Raw genomic sequence first — 15627 nt, forward strand, 5'->3', positions numbered from 1 at the left:
ACAACCGGTGCATGTTTACGGCATCCGCATCTGGAAAGTGGAGAAGGAGGAGGAGGAGGAGGAGGAGAAGAAGTTGCCAGCATGGCGTTTACTCTGTACTCGCTCATTCAGACTGCAATTCTTTGCACAAACGCCATCGCCGTGTTGCATGAGGAGAGGTTTCTCAGCAAGAGTAAGTGTGCTATTCGCGGAACGTTTTATATTCGCCACAAGCAGCTAGCTAGCGTTAGCTTGAGGCGCTGCGAGCAGTTGAGCTAAATAAGATTGTTTTTAAACCCTAAACTTGTTTAAATGGAAATAAAGATGGGAGGCTCATACTCTTTCCCCCTCTGTTTCCAATTTCTTATCCTCCTTTGGTTGTGTGTTTCTCTTCAGTCGGCTGGGGTGTGGACCAGGGAGTCGGGGGTTTTGGGGATGACCCGGGAGTCAAAGCCCAGGTCCTCACTCTCATCCGCTCGGTCCGAACTGTCATGCGAGGTTGGTTCCACGTCATGAAAACCTGATCTCTTATAAATTTCGGTCTAAAATATTCAGCGGGGCTGATGACTTAGTTGACCCAAGTCATTGTAGGGCCAGTAAGTACAATAATATCGGTGAGAGTAAGAAGAGGAATGAGTTCTGGCCCATCTGAGTCATTAGATAGAATATGACCAAAATAGGTAAAGCCTCTTTCATGCATCAGTGTTTTATTCAGTTATTTTTTCTCCTAGATTAAAAACAATATCATTTAAATAAATAGCAGCACTCTGCTTTATTTTGTGGTTGAATCTTATTTCTCTTTTGTCTTTCCTCTCTTGTGTTCCCAGTGCCTTTGATAATAGTGAATTCAGCCTGTATTGTCCTGTTGTTGCTGTTTGGTTGAAGGCGAGCGGTCGATTCATCAAACCCTGGGAGCAGGCGCACAAGCCAAGGAACACACACACACACACACACACACACACGGAACCTCATTTTCCATCTGACAGCAGACATCTGTCACTGCTTTAGTTGCTGTTAACTTTGGCTTAATTCTCTGTTCATCGGGGCTTTGTTTGGTGCTCCAAAGAGGGTTTTTTTTGGTTTGTTTTAATTTTATCACATATTTTTAGCAGCTCGCTGTCAGCCTGTTTGAAGGATTTCATATTCGTATGCGTCATGTATTTTATTTTACCGTCTCTAAAAAGAACTTGCTAACAAACCGCTAATGTTGACTGGTGTTTCTGGAAATGTGGAATCTGTAGAGGAGTTGGCATCAATCTCAAGAACCATTTAGGCCACTGAGCAGGAAAATCAAATCTAAAAATTACAGAAATGACATTGAAAACCTAAAAAAATCAATTCAGCTGGTTGTTTTTGGAAGCTGTGTACTTCCTGACCAGTAAATGTCTTATGACTTTCTTGTCTACACAGTGTAAATGTGAAATATTGATGCCAAACACAACTTTGTATTGAATGAACTCCACATGGTCTTAAAATAAACGTGTCATCTATTTAACTGCTTTATGTGTTGTCTTCTGGCAAGTGTGTCGGCAAAAGTGTGAAAATAGAAGGGAAAAGTTTTCTACCTTTACTGTGTAAATATTGACAAATGATGTGTCCACTGCCGCCACCACCACCACCATTAATAATCCCCATATGTTGTGAGTTATCGCCACTTCCTGCCCTGATGAGCTACACAAACATTTTTATTAACGCAACTTCTCATCCTAAATCTGTGGGATCGGCTGGAATTAGAAGCATATGTTTATCAGGAGGATTTTCACAGTAAAGCCACTTTGATCCGTCACCAGTCCGAGTTTAGCTTCGGCTTCCCGATAATATTTGTAAGTGATCACAGGCGAGTGTGCGTGGATGTGCAGCCGCATCTCACAGGTCACAGAGTGCCGTTTGGCTCCCCGGTTGTCAATAATAAATCACAAGGTTGATGGCTTAGTTGCTTTACACTTAAAGTTGTTCCTATTCCTAGTCTGTCCTTTTGAGACTTTGAAACACTTCTTAAAATTAATGTAATTCAAAAAGTCTAAGTTTTCCCATTTAAATATTAGAAAACAATTTTAGAACCTTTTTATTTCAAAGATTAATATGTAGATGAGATTGTTTTTGAATCATTAATTTGAATAAAAAGCTATGCCTTTGAGGTTTTTAAATGACACCAAAAAAGCTGTAAATCAAGCAAAATCTTAATTGTTCATGTCAAGCATTCAGATATTAATCATAGACGTGCAGAAAGAACAGTTGGAGGACTGAAAAAGCATCAAAAACGATAAAAATGAAAGTAAAATCCTAGCAAAGGTCACTCAAACTGTTGTTGGAAGGACTGATTTTAAAGCTGAGCTCATGTAGAAACTTCCCTCAGACAAAGATGTTTACAGGTTTGATCTTCAACACAGTTTTCCACAGTTATAACACGAGATATTAATGCAAACAAACTAAAAACTTTCACAATAAAGAAGTGGGGCAGCATGGCTCAGAGGTTGAGTTGGATCCTCACTTCTCCCCGGTGACCATGTCCAAGTATCCTTAAGCAAAATATTGAACCCCTAATTGCTCCTGATGGCCCTGAGATGGACTGGAGACTCGTCCAGGGTGAACCCCGCCTCTCACCCAATGTCAGCTGGGACAGGCTCCGGCCCACCCCCCCCCCCCCCCCCATTACGGATAAGCGGTATAGAAAATGGATGGATGGACAATATAGAAGTAACATGAAAAGAGGATTTGATCAGTGTTGACTGGCATCATGGGGACAGGAGGGTTTGATCACTTGGATAATACCATATTAAATCAATCTGAATGGCCTAGAGGACACGCTAATGCGATACAGCTGCTCGTTGTTAGTGGAATGAGACACATATGTCTTTTTATTATTCTAATGAGCGATTAGGTGGTTAAAGATAACCCTCTTAACTGATTATGGATTTGAAATTGGCAGAGAAAAATAGAAACAATGGTCAACGAAGCGAGTGCTTCGATTGTAAATACCTGAAAGAACAGGAGGGGGCGGCATTGTCCTCTTGGAAACCAACTTTAAATCCACGAAGAAGAAGAAGGACGTCAACAGGATATAGGAGAAGCTGCTGCTAAAGGTTAGCTAGCTGTTTGCCTACTGTGTTAACTCACACACTTCTGTCAGTTATTGGTCCGTTTTTACAATGAAAATATTAAAACTGTTTAATCTGTGTTATCATGGAGGAAGTCGCTTCATGTGCAGAAGCTAAAACCACCAGCTGTCCGTTTTTAGCTTTGTATGCTATTGGATTTGACAGCACACACAGTAGGAATGTCAGTTACACAGTAAAGTGGGCTAAAAATGTACGAATTGTATAAAAAGTCACCGTTAAATCAACATTAAACAAACTTAGGCATAAGGAATTGTGTAATATGTGATAACGTATTTGAGCCAGCGGTAAGATGAGTGTTAAGAACAATTAATGAAACTCTTTGTTGATGCTATCATCCATTATAGAACTTTCCCATTAACATTAACTTTAAATTTAAAACGAAACGTCGCACATTTAACAATATTTGCTGCGTTTTATAACCTTGTTCTCTCCTACAGGACAATAAATAGAAAAATATGGGGATATTTAATCAAAATCAGGGTCAGGAACTGTTCCTACTCATTCCTCTTCTGTTGAACTCAAGCTGAAAATAACTGTGATTAACAATAAGAGAAAAAAAATTATCAGACTCACAACACCTTCATCTTAAAAAAACAGATTTTTTTGAATATATAGGAAAACATATTAGAATAACAAAAATTGTGTTAAATGTGAACAAAAAAAAAAAGATAATAAATATTTGAAATTTAAGTTTACACTGTTTGTGACTTGACCCATGGTAACTCCTCCTCCTCCTTCAACAAATGGTACGGACGCACTGCTTTGTTTTTAAATTCAGTGAAGTTGAAAAAGATTTTTAATATTTTGAGAAATGTAACGCTTGTCCAGCCTCAGTTCCGCCACAGAGACGTAAGCTTATTGCGTTATGATCCAAGCTAAATACAAATCATAGATCCATGACCCAGAGGCTGGCAGTATGTGATTGATAACTACATGACAGAAATCCAAGCATGTCTAAATAAAAGTGGATCACATGGTCAAATTCCAAAATCAAACCAAATCCCCAAATCTGCATTCTAGGCAGAAAACCACCAATTGAGGGAAGAAACGGGTCAATAATCCTCTGTTTGTCCTGATGGAGGTTTGAACAAAACAGTAATCTGCTCAATTCTGCCACTACCGTTATGATTATGAGTACATAATCTTGAATAAAATGATAATATGGAAAAGTAAGCTTTTTTAAACTGAGCAAAGCTCCATTTACAGTTTCTAAAAACATAATCAGAGACTTGTAGGCCAAGCAGCTTTAGCAGAGCGCCGGATCTAAGCTGTTATTTCACGTTCGGTCAGAGTAAATGAAAGGACGAGCACATTCTTACAAATGAAGAGAGTGAAACCTGCTATTTTTCAGCGGGTGTTTATACCTACAGCTGATACTTTAGTAATAGGAGACTAATCACCAATATTTGGAACGGATACACATTTGCAGTTAAAATGAAAACAATTGTATGAAAATTCACAATAACGCTGAAATGAAATTTAAACACAGGAGAACGTTTCAACACAATCTCCGAACAAAACTGCAGAGTTCTCAGCATTTATTTAAGATTTAAAATGAATACATCAAACAGCAGCTTTTGTACGTTTTTAGATGAATTTATTCTATCGGCAACAGGATCTTAAATAAAAAGTAATAACCATTCAAATGGTGAAAATCGAAGCAGATATATTTTGTCAAGCCCTACTTTTCTGATTATTCTTATGAGCTGTTTGTCAATTAAAAAGCAAGCAGTCATTATCACTCAGAGCCTCAACTCGTTTCTGGGAATTATTCTATTAAAATAAAGAAATAAAGGCTAAAAGACCCTTAACAACGTTCCCGCTGCCTCACGTTCATCGTTCTCCCCTGCAGGTCTCCAGAATGGCAGGACGACGGGTTCTGAAGGCCGTTCTCATCGACCTGAGTGGAACTCTTCATATAGAAGACGCCGCTGTACCCGGGGCGCAGGACGCCCTCAACAGGTGGGACACAGCCCCCAGACCAGAGGGAGGGGTCAAGGGTCAAGAGTAGGGAGCTGGCTTCAGTAAACTATGGGAACCATAAAATGCCTGCAGTTGCTAAAAGGCCACAGTTCGTAGTGGGTTCACAGGACCCATTCTAGTCCACTGTGAACACAACAGTTCTTTATCTCAGGCCAGTTTCCCAGGACAGAAACAGAGTTCTCAACGTTACATCCCACTTCTGCCTCTGAACGCCGGACGTTTGCCTCTCTGTTTCACCAGGTTACGTCAGGCTTCTGTAGCTGTCAAGTTTGTGACCAACACAACAAAAGAGAGTAAGAGGAATTTATTTGAGCGACTGCAAAGGCTCAACTTTGACCTCCAGGTGACGCACACTTCTGTAATAATTTCATAAATCCATAATTCCGGTCTTCTAAATCTATCTTGCTAGTCCTCGTAAAACCAGGAAATGGCAATAATGCAGCGCGTGGTTTTATTTTTTACAATTCAAATTGTAGAGGAGGCTTTATAATGCATTCCTACTCGCTGGTGGCCAAACTGTAATTTATTTAGAAAATTATTGTCACCCTGCAGGATAAAGAGATCTTCACATCTCTGAGTGCAGCGAGGAGCCTGTTAGAGCAGCAACAACACCGACCACTGCTGCTCGTGGAGGACAGCGCTCTGGAGGACTTCATTGGTGTGTGTGTGTGTGTGTGTGTGTGTGTGTGTGTGAGACATTGGCCCATGCTACATCGCTGCACTGAGTTGGATGAAATTTGGCCACAGAGTTTTTATGTAATCCTACACTTGTGAAACTGTTGGTGCTCAGTTAACGACCTCATGGATGAAGAAAAAGATCGGTTCAAACTGCCGTTTCCTACCACTGCAGTAAGGAAAGTGTATTCTTCCATTTTGCAGGTATTGACACGTCTGAACCGAACGCCGTTGTTATCGGTCTCGCTCCGGATCACTTTAACTACCAAACATTAAACAAGGCTTTCAGGTAAAAACTCCATTTGTGAAGGCAGTTATATTGCAAAATCCTTACAAAAATATATATATTTTTAATCAGTTTGACATTGAGGTTTTCCGACAGGTTAGACGGATGACTTGTTTTTGTCTGGCTTTGCTTTAAAGAAACGCACCAACCTTTTTGGAAATTCACTTATTGTCCATCCTTCACAGAGCCAGACGTCAATATAGATCCTCCTCTCTCCTCTGTGCTGCAGTAGGAAGCTGAGATCCAGAGTGACCAGCTGACCGCTAGTTAGCTTAGCACAATGAATGGTGTTAGCGTCTCTTTCTGTTCCAAAACTGGAAGTGGACCAGAATACACAGAGGAGGAGCCACTGATTTGAAGCCTGATCAGGCAAGACAGATTTATGCTAACACTTCCCATCTACTACCATACATTGTGCTAAGCTAACTAGCTGTCAACTGTACTCAGTGGGTCTCGGTTCTCTAATGCAGCACAAAACAGAGAAAGGGATCTATCTTTTTTCTGGCACTGGAGAAATTGGACAATAAAAACGTTTGCGTGTTCCTTTAACAATCCTCATTTTCTATGTGACGTATCACAAAATGACTTGTTGATCTCATCTCCTCCTGTCGTAGTTTTTTCTTCCTTATCCTGCTGTTTTTGAAATTTATTTATCTGCAGAATGATTCTGGATGGTGCTCCTCTCATCGCCATCCACAAGGCTCGCTACTATAAAAGAAAGGATGGGTTGGCCCTCGGCCCCGGGCCCTTCGTCACAGGGCTGGAGTACGCTACAGACTGCAAAGCCACTGTGGTGGGGAAGCCTGAGAAGACATTTTTCACGCAGGTTCCACAGTCTCTCTTGTTGTCTCTCTTCACGAACAAATATTTATTTTTACCTGTGGGAGGGTCACGTGTGTACTGTATATATTGATATGTTCTTTTTTTCGTCTCATTTCTCTCGTTGAACAGGCTCTCTCTGATTTGGGATGTCACCCTAACGAAGCCGTCATGATAGGAGATGTAAGTGTGTTCTCTTACAGCAAAGTAATTAAATCAACTTCAGACTCGCACACACTGAGATGGGAGCGACTCACACAGCCGTACTGAAGTACACATCTGCATCAGCTCCAATAGATCAAGAGTCCAACAATGTGTGTACAGGTTAGTAATAGTCGGTCTTCGACAGGACGCTCGTGACGACGTGGGAGGAGCTCAGAACGCTGGAATGTTGGGGATTCTGGTCAGAACTGGTGAGATCACTTTAGTCACTCCCTTCCGCTTCCTCCTCCTCTTCCTCTTTGATGGCCCCATGGGACTCTGGGATATGACACCATCAGCAGCTTCTCTTGTCTCATCTTCCAGGTAAATACAGAGCAGGAGACGAGTGCAAGATCAACCCTCCCCCCCACCTGACATGTGACTCCTTCCCCGACGCTGTAGAACACATCCTGAAGAACCTGCTATAAGAACAGCGAGCTCTAGAACGTCGTTCCCTCTTCATCCTGCACAAGAACAATACTCTGGAATCATCAGTTGTCCATCTTGGTGTTTAAACACACACACACACACACACACACACACACTCATCACCCCTCACATTTCCCCCCAAAAAAATCCCAGAAACTGTTTCCTCCTGTCAAGTCCAGAATGTGGAAAAGTTAAAGGAATCATCTGCTGCCATCATGTAAATAAATGTTTTGTTTTTTTTCCCTCATGTACAAATTTAAATGTGAATAAAAATATTCTGCTGGTAATTCTCTATTTTATGTTTGAAAAGAAACCCAAAAATACAATGTAAGAAAAAGTAGAAAAAGTAGCACAAGCTTGGAATATGTTACAAGAGATTGTTGACCGCCTCAGCGAACAGCCATTTTCCAGAGATGTCATTAGTCATTACTGCACTTGAGTGACTCTGCTGCCTGATCAAATAATGAAAATATAATCATTAGAATCCTACATAACAGTGATTCACATCAATTTCTACATTTTTTTCAATCATGAGGTCTATTTATATTTGTATTAACTACATGTTGCAGGTCAAATCGGTGCTGATGTTGGGCCTCACTTCAACCAGCCCTGGTTTATATTCACACACGTGTAAATTTAAATTCTAAATTGTCCTGCAGCTGCGTTGCTCATGGAAAAAAAGTCTACGATTTATTTGAAAGGGCAAAACTGGCACCTGACAGGAAAGAAGTGTTGGATGATTGTATTTATTCTCTGAAATGAGAGTTGTCAGGGTTGAAATGCTCCTGGAGTCATCCTTCATTTTGTAACGGTTCAGTGGAGTGTCAAACCACAGCAGGGGAGATTTCTGTGGGAGTCACACAGACTTGAACTCTCTCTCCCAGGCCGTGTATCTTTCCGTCAGGTTTCGGGCTGATGGTTTGGTGTGTGCGATCACTTCCAGGAAGTCCACCGTTGCCACGGTTTCCAGCTGGATGGAGGGCATGTCAGTGTCTCCTGTGGAGGAGAGTCGTGGTGAGGCTGCAGGGACACGTGGGCTCAATTCAGGGTGTTTTATGTAAAACAGGAGCTGTTGTGATGAACGTTGTTGCTGCACTGGCTTCTGACGGGTCTCACGACAAAGAATGACAACTAAGTGACAGTGGAGCCATCTTCATCAACTCATAAATCCTATTTAGCAAGTGGACCAGGAAGTGGTGAGTGCACTTGGTTGTTGTTCCCCTCCTGTCCCTTTATTTCTTCTCTCAGTTCAAAGGGTGAGCTGTTAAACTGGAACTGTGTGTACGTTAAAGACAACAACCTGCTTTTTTTAGCTCCTCCAGTCTGCCAGCAGCATCCAGATAGAAATAAAAATGATCTCAAATGACACACGACGACACACACACACACACACACACACACACACAAAGCTGCACGAATACATGAGCTGAGAAGGAAAACTCTGCTCTGTGTGTGTGTGTGTGTGTGTGTGTGTGTGTGTGTGTGTGTGTGTGTGTGTGTGGTCCTACCATCCTGATGTGACTCCAGAGCATGAAAGATCTTGCGGACTGGTCTCATGGCGGCCTCCTTACACACCAGTCTGATGTCTGAGCCAGAGTAGCCCTCCATCTCCTAAAACAACACACAAACACACACAACCTCTCAGAGCCAACAAAAGATTCCTCTCGGAAAAATTTCACCCTGCGTCAACAACAGAAATGTGCCAATAACGCAGCCTACACGAACACACCTTTGCTAGAAGTTGGTAGTCAAGCTCAGTTTGTAGCTCCACCCCTCCCGGGGAGCTGAGAGGAGGTAGCCAATGAGAAATCATGACTTGGCGAGCTGGCGAAGAAGGAAGACTAACCAGAATCCTCTTCTCTAATCTTCTCAGCATGGCGTGATCCAGCTCCCTGAAGGACGAGCGAGAACACCTCACCGTGTCATCAGAGATGGTTGATCGAGAAAAATACCTGTGTGTGTGTGTGTGAGAGTTAATGTGTTACCACGGTAGGTTGGAGGCGGCCAGTACAAACACCAGGTCGTCTGATCGGGCCAGTCCGTCCATCTGAACCAGCAGCTCCGTCTTCATCCTGCGACTGCCCTCATGCTCTCCCCTGATCACATAGCAATGTTTCACTCACAAACGCACACACACAGGAGTATGGGCGGGCGGGGGGGGGGGGGGGGGGTCTGGCTGTTTATTAAATATGACTACTCTTTTTCTTTTGCAATCACGCATTTAAAATTCTATTCAAGAAAATATTTTTATGTAATGATTTTGTACATCTTCTAAAGAGCCAAGGAGTGAAGATAGAGGAGGAGTTGTGGCTCAAAGATGCAACGCTCCTTCAAGAGGAATTTGGAGCCATGAGATGTGACTTCTGGCTGCTCTGTTCATCAAAGTGTGGGAACAACTTTTTTCTTGAGGCCACTAAATATGGGGCTCCAGCTCTTTCTGAGATCACAGCAAATACCTAATCTAAAAGGGTGAATCTGCTCTTTGGGTTCTTAAAGTTAGGGGAAAAAAATGTGTATTTTCTATTAATTTCACTGAGGGTGAGTAATCGGTCCTGCAGCTGGACACAAGCTCACCCCAGGCTGCTCCCTCGCTGGCCCATCACTGACTCCAGCTCATCCAGGAAGATGGTGGACGGGGCGTGGTACCTGGCCAGCTCAAACAGCACCTGAGAACACACAGTTCACACACACAGTTGACATGGGACAGTGCAACACGACGTGGTTTGGCGTTCACATATATCTCAATTCATCAAGGTTTATGAGATGGGATTCCTGCCTCCTCCAGAGCCCCTGACCAAATGTCCCTGAGCAAGAACTGAACCGACTTGTGCTGGTGGATGTTGTGTGTGAGATCAGGTGAAGACTCACATACCCTGACCAGCTTCTCGGAGTCTCCTCTCCACTTGCTGACGATGCTCGAGGCTGAGATGTTGAAAAAGGTCGTCTTACACTCGGTAGCTACAGCTTTGGCCAGCAGCGTCTTACCTGTACCTGAGTGTGAGAGAGAAACACATCAGGGAACAGCTTCCTGCACGCAGAGGTGACAAAGGTGAGGTCTTACCTGGGGGGCCATAGAGCAGTAAACCCTTCCAGGGTGACAGGATGCCTGTAAACAGCTGGGGATACTGTGGAGTGAATGGAAGGGGTGGGGGTGGGGGGCCGAATTAGACCAACAAGATAAACAAACATTAAATGCTCATTTGGAGAACACGCACTTGAGGTTCTCAACTTCCTGCAACAACACACACTCAGAGAAAAGTGCTAAGCCTGATGTATGACCGAGTCAGATCTGCAAATACCACCAGCCGTAAATTGCTATGAATCTTGGGTGATAAACAGAGGCCCAGTCAAATCACCACTCTGACCTTCTACCCCAGAGGATGAATAATAATGGAGACGGACGGGGATTATGGGAATGTGGAGGGGAGATGTTATTCAATAAAACAGAGCAGCAGAATAGAAGATGGACACATCCGTCCTCATCTCTGTCTGCAAATGTCAGGACGATGCAGACCACCTGATTTGTGGTGTCCGTCAGGAAGGTGTGCGTGATGATGATAGAGGCGTGTGTCTGCACATGTATGGTAGCTTTTTATTTGTGTATGCAGCATAAAACTGTGTGCAGCTGGTTGAAACGCTAACACAGCATCGCACCCGTGTGGCGCCAGGTGTGTCACTTCCTGTTGCCACGATTCTATCCATCTGTGTGTTACTGTATTATCCCAGATATAGATTTAATGTCAGACTAACGGACTGGCCTGACCCCGCCGGCCTCCTTCTCTTTAAACCCTTTAAAGGAGATGTATTCAGAATCGAAGCTGGGCGAGCGGCGCTGAAATACCAGCGTCCTCGGACAGCGAGCGCACCTTAATAGGATAGACGACGGCCTCTTTGACTAATCGCTTGGCGTCCTCCAGGCCAATGATGTCCTCCCATCGCACGTTTGGGCTGTGCAAATAGATGTCCTTTAGGAGGTGAACACACACACACACAGACACACACACACCCACACACACAGAATGAGTGATACATGAGGGACATATCAGCTAGAAACACACACACACACACACACACACACACACACTCAGGCTTGCGTAAATAGGTGTCCTTTAGAGTGAAACATCAGATAAGGGAAACAAATAGAACATGAGCCTTCATTAATACGCCGCATCTATTCTTTCACAATAAAGCTCTTTGCTGCTCTCTAGTGGTCAGTTCCTGATATCACATTCAAGACATAAGATCACCAGCTCAGAAATCATGTTGTTGTTGCGCGTGTGTGTGCGCGCGTGTGTGTGCATGTGCGTGTGTTACCCTGCTGATGATTGTCGCCAGTTCTTTCATCTCACCACTCATTCCAGAAAAGCCACTGAGGGGCTTCAGCAGTCGTTCCTACAACACCACACAATGACAGGGAAGCTCATTTCTGCTGGAAAATCTAAAAAGAATTCGACAAAACCTGATAATCAAACACAACAATGGGAAGTCACAATTATGAAAAATGCTTTAACAACACAATGAAAGTTCTGTCATAAAAAGTAAAAATCTAAATCTAAAACCATTCATGGATGAAAAACTTGAAATGATCGGATGCAAAATTGTAATCAGGAGACAAAAAAACAAATGTGATGTAATTTCTACGTTCCCAAATCATGGTTATGAGATTAAAAAAAAAAACGAAATAATGAACTAAACAGATAAGCAGAGGAGAATTAGAAATGATCTCATCATGTTCATTCATTCTTAATTACATATTTTGGATTTTTTAATCTCATAACTTCAACGTATGTCTTTATTAGAGCCTTTTATACGTTTCACTACGTTTCACTTTCATCTCTGAATTTTGACTTCTTCATTGTCTAATTCTTATACTGTTTATCTCACCCCTCATCTACTTTTTTACCTCATAATTTACTTTTCTAATTTTGACTTCTTTCAATCTCATAAATATGTGGTATCGCATAGTTATGACTTTTAATGTCATGAATTCATTTCCTGGCATCATCATTTTTCAGTTATCATAATTTTGATTTATTTTAATTTATAACGTAACAGAATAATACGTATCATTTGTGCTTTTTTATTATTATTTTATTACTTCTGTCTTTCATGAATGTAACTTTAATCTCATGATTTTCACACTTTTATTTCAAAGTTCTGAGATTATTATCTCTTGACATTCAATATAAATATTTTTCACAATAAAGGCTGTTGTGATCCCATGTTTTTTATTTTACTGTGCCTCTACACTTTGCAGTGTTACTCTTTGTTCTCATCACTGACAAGAAAAACTGGCGTTCTGAATAATGATCAACAAGAACTTCTCAGTTTATATTGTAGTTTTGCTCAGACGCTTCACTGGTGTCACCATTTGGTCAGAGTCGGCGCAGCCCGCTCCTCTGCCGTCAGTCAACTGGCCCTGGAACAGATCCAGAAAATAGTTTGAAATCTTAAAAAAAAGGAGGGAGGATGAAAAGTTGAAGCAGGATACAGAAGATATCCAGATATTGAGGCGATATCTGAAGAACAAATGAATGAACCATCGTCCTCACTCTACCTTCCTGTGCGTGGCAGCTGGTTCATTCCTGATGGAGGAAACATTGAGACCAAAGTCTGAAGACTCTGGAGGAACCCAGGAACCGTCCTCCTGGGAAATGGAGAACCATCATCAAGGTGTAATAAACGCGTTAATAAACCGATGTGGGTCACCTCATGTTGAAAAGTACATTTGGATGTGCGTTGGCAGCGATCCTTTTGGCTCCAGAGTTTACTCTCTGAGGAGCATTGATTTTAGGAAGAGGCTTCACAGCTGAGGAAGAATTCCTGAGAGACAGAGAGAGAGCGAGCGAGAGAGAGAGAGCTGTCAATGGAAGAATGCATCTTCACTTGTTATGTTGTTGTTCATCCCCAGAAACACACTCGCCTCTTTATTCCGCCACTCCTCACACATCTAGTTTCACCTTGAAAAAGAAAAGAAGAAATGCAACGCCACATATTTCATGAATACATCCCACTGAAGGATGTGATTTGATATTTTTGCGTTCCTGCTGCGTTCACCCGCTTCTTCTTTTCTTCGGATCAGTTTGGGATATTTCTGGAACTTGACGTAGTGGTAGCTCTCATACTCCATCAGCGCCATCTCCAGATCAATATTATCACAAACCTCGAACTTCCTCACGCTCCCATTCGTCTCCTGGTCCAAGGCCACTGCCGTAGCCACGTAGCTGGAGGACAGACACACTTCAACTCACACACTGTTGGGATTACAACCAAGGTCGACTTTGTCCGCCCTCTGTGTTGAGAGCCTGATAAATTTAGGTGTTTTTCTGCCTAGATACAGACAGAAGGACTGCAATTTAAATCTACCTTCATTTACCGTGATAAGCACTAGATTTTCCAACAGTTAAAAGTTCTAAACTCACAATGCGGGTATTTCTGTCTTTCTTTTGTTGATAGTTCCTTTTTTAAGATGCATTAATGTCCCACACCTGCACGGTAAATGTTTTATACTGACCCCTGTCCCAGGAGGTGGTGGTAGATGAGGATGAGGAGGCTCTTCCTCCTCATTTCAGTCCTCAGCTCATCCTGTTTGACAACAACACCAACAAACTCACCGACAGGTTCAAAATGAGTCATTCTATCCTATTAATTATAGCTAATGTCATTATGACATATTGATTTGAAAAGTAACACATGTCTGACTGAAAAAAGACGTGTAGTTTCATGAAACTGTACTTTCCCCCTCGAACGTTCAGAACTTTGAAAAGAACATCATTAAAGCCACTAGAGGGCGACAAATCACCAAAGAAAATGACAGATTGACAGGTAACCACGGCAACCGGGGGACGCTCACAGTCACATACTCTATTAGCACAATCAGCCCAAAAATCAAGATTGAAGTGATAATTTATGTTATATAATGTACAACATTGGAGCAACATACCGTCTTTTTCCCTGAAGACATGCTGTCCGTGATGGGCAGAAGCACGGTCCGTTTTTGCATAGCGTCAACGCTAGCTAAACTTTGTTAGCTTACAAAGGTTTTCAACAAAACTGCAAGAAAACACCACAAACGAAAACATCTCTCACTCACCGCCTCCCGGGCTTGATGTGCGATTTTCATGGATTGATATGAAAGTTCCATTGTGATTTTTTTCACAATATTCTAATCGATTCTCTGCTGGTCCTTAGTTGTTGTCAGCTAAACTGAAAAATAGTGTTAGGGATTTGTCCCTCGGGACTTTCCGTATATTCTCTCAGCACCCTCATTGCTATGCAGCATCATTAAGAAGAACAGGTATTTGAGAATGTGTGTTTGCGTGTGTGTGTGTGTGTGGGGGGGGGGGGGGCAACCTGTCCCTTTGATTTAATTAATTACATTAAAGTTGATTAATTTTAGTGATATTTTCAAAAAAACATATTGGGAAAAAGTGAAATGTAGTTTCCAAAATGACTAAATTAAGGTGGAACAAATTAAATTATGGTCCTGTTCCATTTACTGTCGCAGCCACTCAAATTAGCCAGCATGTACAAAGTAAAGACCCAGACCTACAGGGAACATCGGCCATAATTAATATTATTAATTAGACCTGCCACGACCTGACAAGATGGCTGCTGTGAAAAGAGCCTGCTGAGAACAAATACAGTAAACTGTAAATTGCTCTTGTCTCATTTAGAGTTTATATGCGCTGAGACGTACACATTGTTATATCCTGGACAACGCGTGAATGTTATACTTCAACTGTCCACTAGAGGGTAGGGAAAAGCTCTGATCCATCCATCCAATCCCAGCGTCAACGGGCGAGAGGCGGGGTCCACCCTGCACTGGTCGACAGTCTATCGCAGGGCCAACATAGAGAGACGAACAACCATTCACACTCACGGAGAGAACATGCAGACTCACACAGAAAGATCCCGTGCCCGAGCCGGGACTCGAACCCAGAACCTTCTTGCTGTGAGGCCACAGTGCTGACCACTGCACCACCCAAGAGCTCTGATGTTTTGTTTAATAATGATGGAATGATTCGGTCTATCTACCACATCTGACTGGATTGTCTCTGTAACTAATCACCTTGAACTGTATGTTTGAGTATATTTTATACACTCACACACACACACACATCCATCCTCACTCAT

General features: G+C 42.3%; 3 protein-coding genes across 4 annotated transcripts; 2 read left to right on the plus strand and 1 right to left on the minus strand.

The window, feature by feature from the left end:
* The first annotated feature begins 3 nt into the window (after positions 1 to 3).
* Positions 4 to 1494, plus strand: ier3ip1 (immediate early response 3 interacting protein 1). The gene is made up of 3 exons (XM_086187501.1): positions 4 to 172; positions 376 to 477; positions 807 to 1494. Exons 1-3 carry the CDS (start codon positions 82 to 84, stop codon positions 860 to 862), a joined length of 249 nt encoding a protein of 82 aa, XP_086043627.1. The 5' UTR covers positions 4 to 81; the 3' UTR covers positions 863 to 1494.
* A 1476-nt stretch (positions 1495 to 2970) lies between these two features.
* hdhd2 (haloacid dehalogenase-like hydrolase domain containing 2) lies at positions 2971 to 7793 on the plus strand. Its single transcript, XM_086187818.1, has 9 exons — positions 2971 to 3062; positions 4951 to 5060; positions 5322 to 5424; positions 5634 to 5739; positions 5961 to 6045; positions 6703 to 6868; positions 6994 to 7044; positions 7211 to 7274; positions 7387 to 7793. The coding sequence occupies exons 2-9, from the start codon at positions 4960 to 4962 to the stop codon at positions 7488 to 7490; spliced, it is 780 nt and encodes a 259-aa protein (XP_086043944.1). The 5' UTR covers positions 2971 to 3062; positions 4951 to 4959; the 3' UTR covers positions 7491 to 7793.
* Positions 7794 to 7837: 44 nt separating this feature from the next.
* katnal2 (katanin p60 subunit A-like 2) lies at positions 7838 to 14721 on the minus strand. Of its 2 annotated transcripts, none has more exons than XM_086187815.1 (16): positions 14585 to 14721; positions 14006 to 14076; positions 13549 to 13715; positions 13415 to 13451; positions 13218 to 13314; positions 13049 to 13138; positions 12860 to 12910; positions 11806 to 11883; positions 11358 to 11456; positions 10553 to 10616; positions 10364 to 10482; positions 10066 to 10157; positions 9477 to 9587; positions 9221 to 9383; positions 9000 to 9102; positions 7838 to 8511 (listed from the first exon to the last, which is right to left on the minus strand). In XM_086187815.1, the coding sequence occupies exons 1-16, from the start codon at positions 14633 to 14635 to the stop codon at positions 8348 to 8350; spliced, it is 1557 nt and encodes a 518-aa protein (XP_086043941.1). In that variant the 5' UTR covers positions 14636 to 14721; the 3' UTR covers positions 7838 to 8347. The 2 variants fall into 2 exon arrangements, with proteins under 2 accessions (XP_086043941.1, XP_086043943.1); XM_086187817.1 differs by having other exon boundaries at positions 7840 to 8487.
* Positions 14722 to 15627: the final 906 nt, after the last annotated feature.

The sequence above is a fragment of the Aulostomus chinensis genome, chromosome 19 (genome assembly GCF_037954235.1).
Source record: "Aulostomus chinensis isolate RoL2024-O1b breed Wild chromosome 19, RoL_Achi_v1.0, whole genome shotgun sequence".
In the NCBI taxonomy this organism is placed as follows: Eukaryota; Metazoa; Chordata; class Actinopteri; order Syngnathiformes; family Aulostomidae; genus Aulostomus; species Aulostomus chinensis.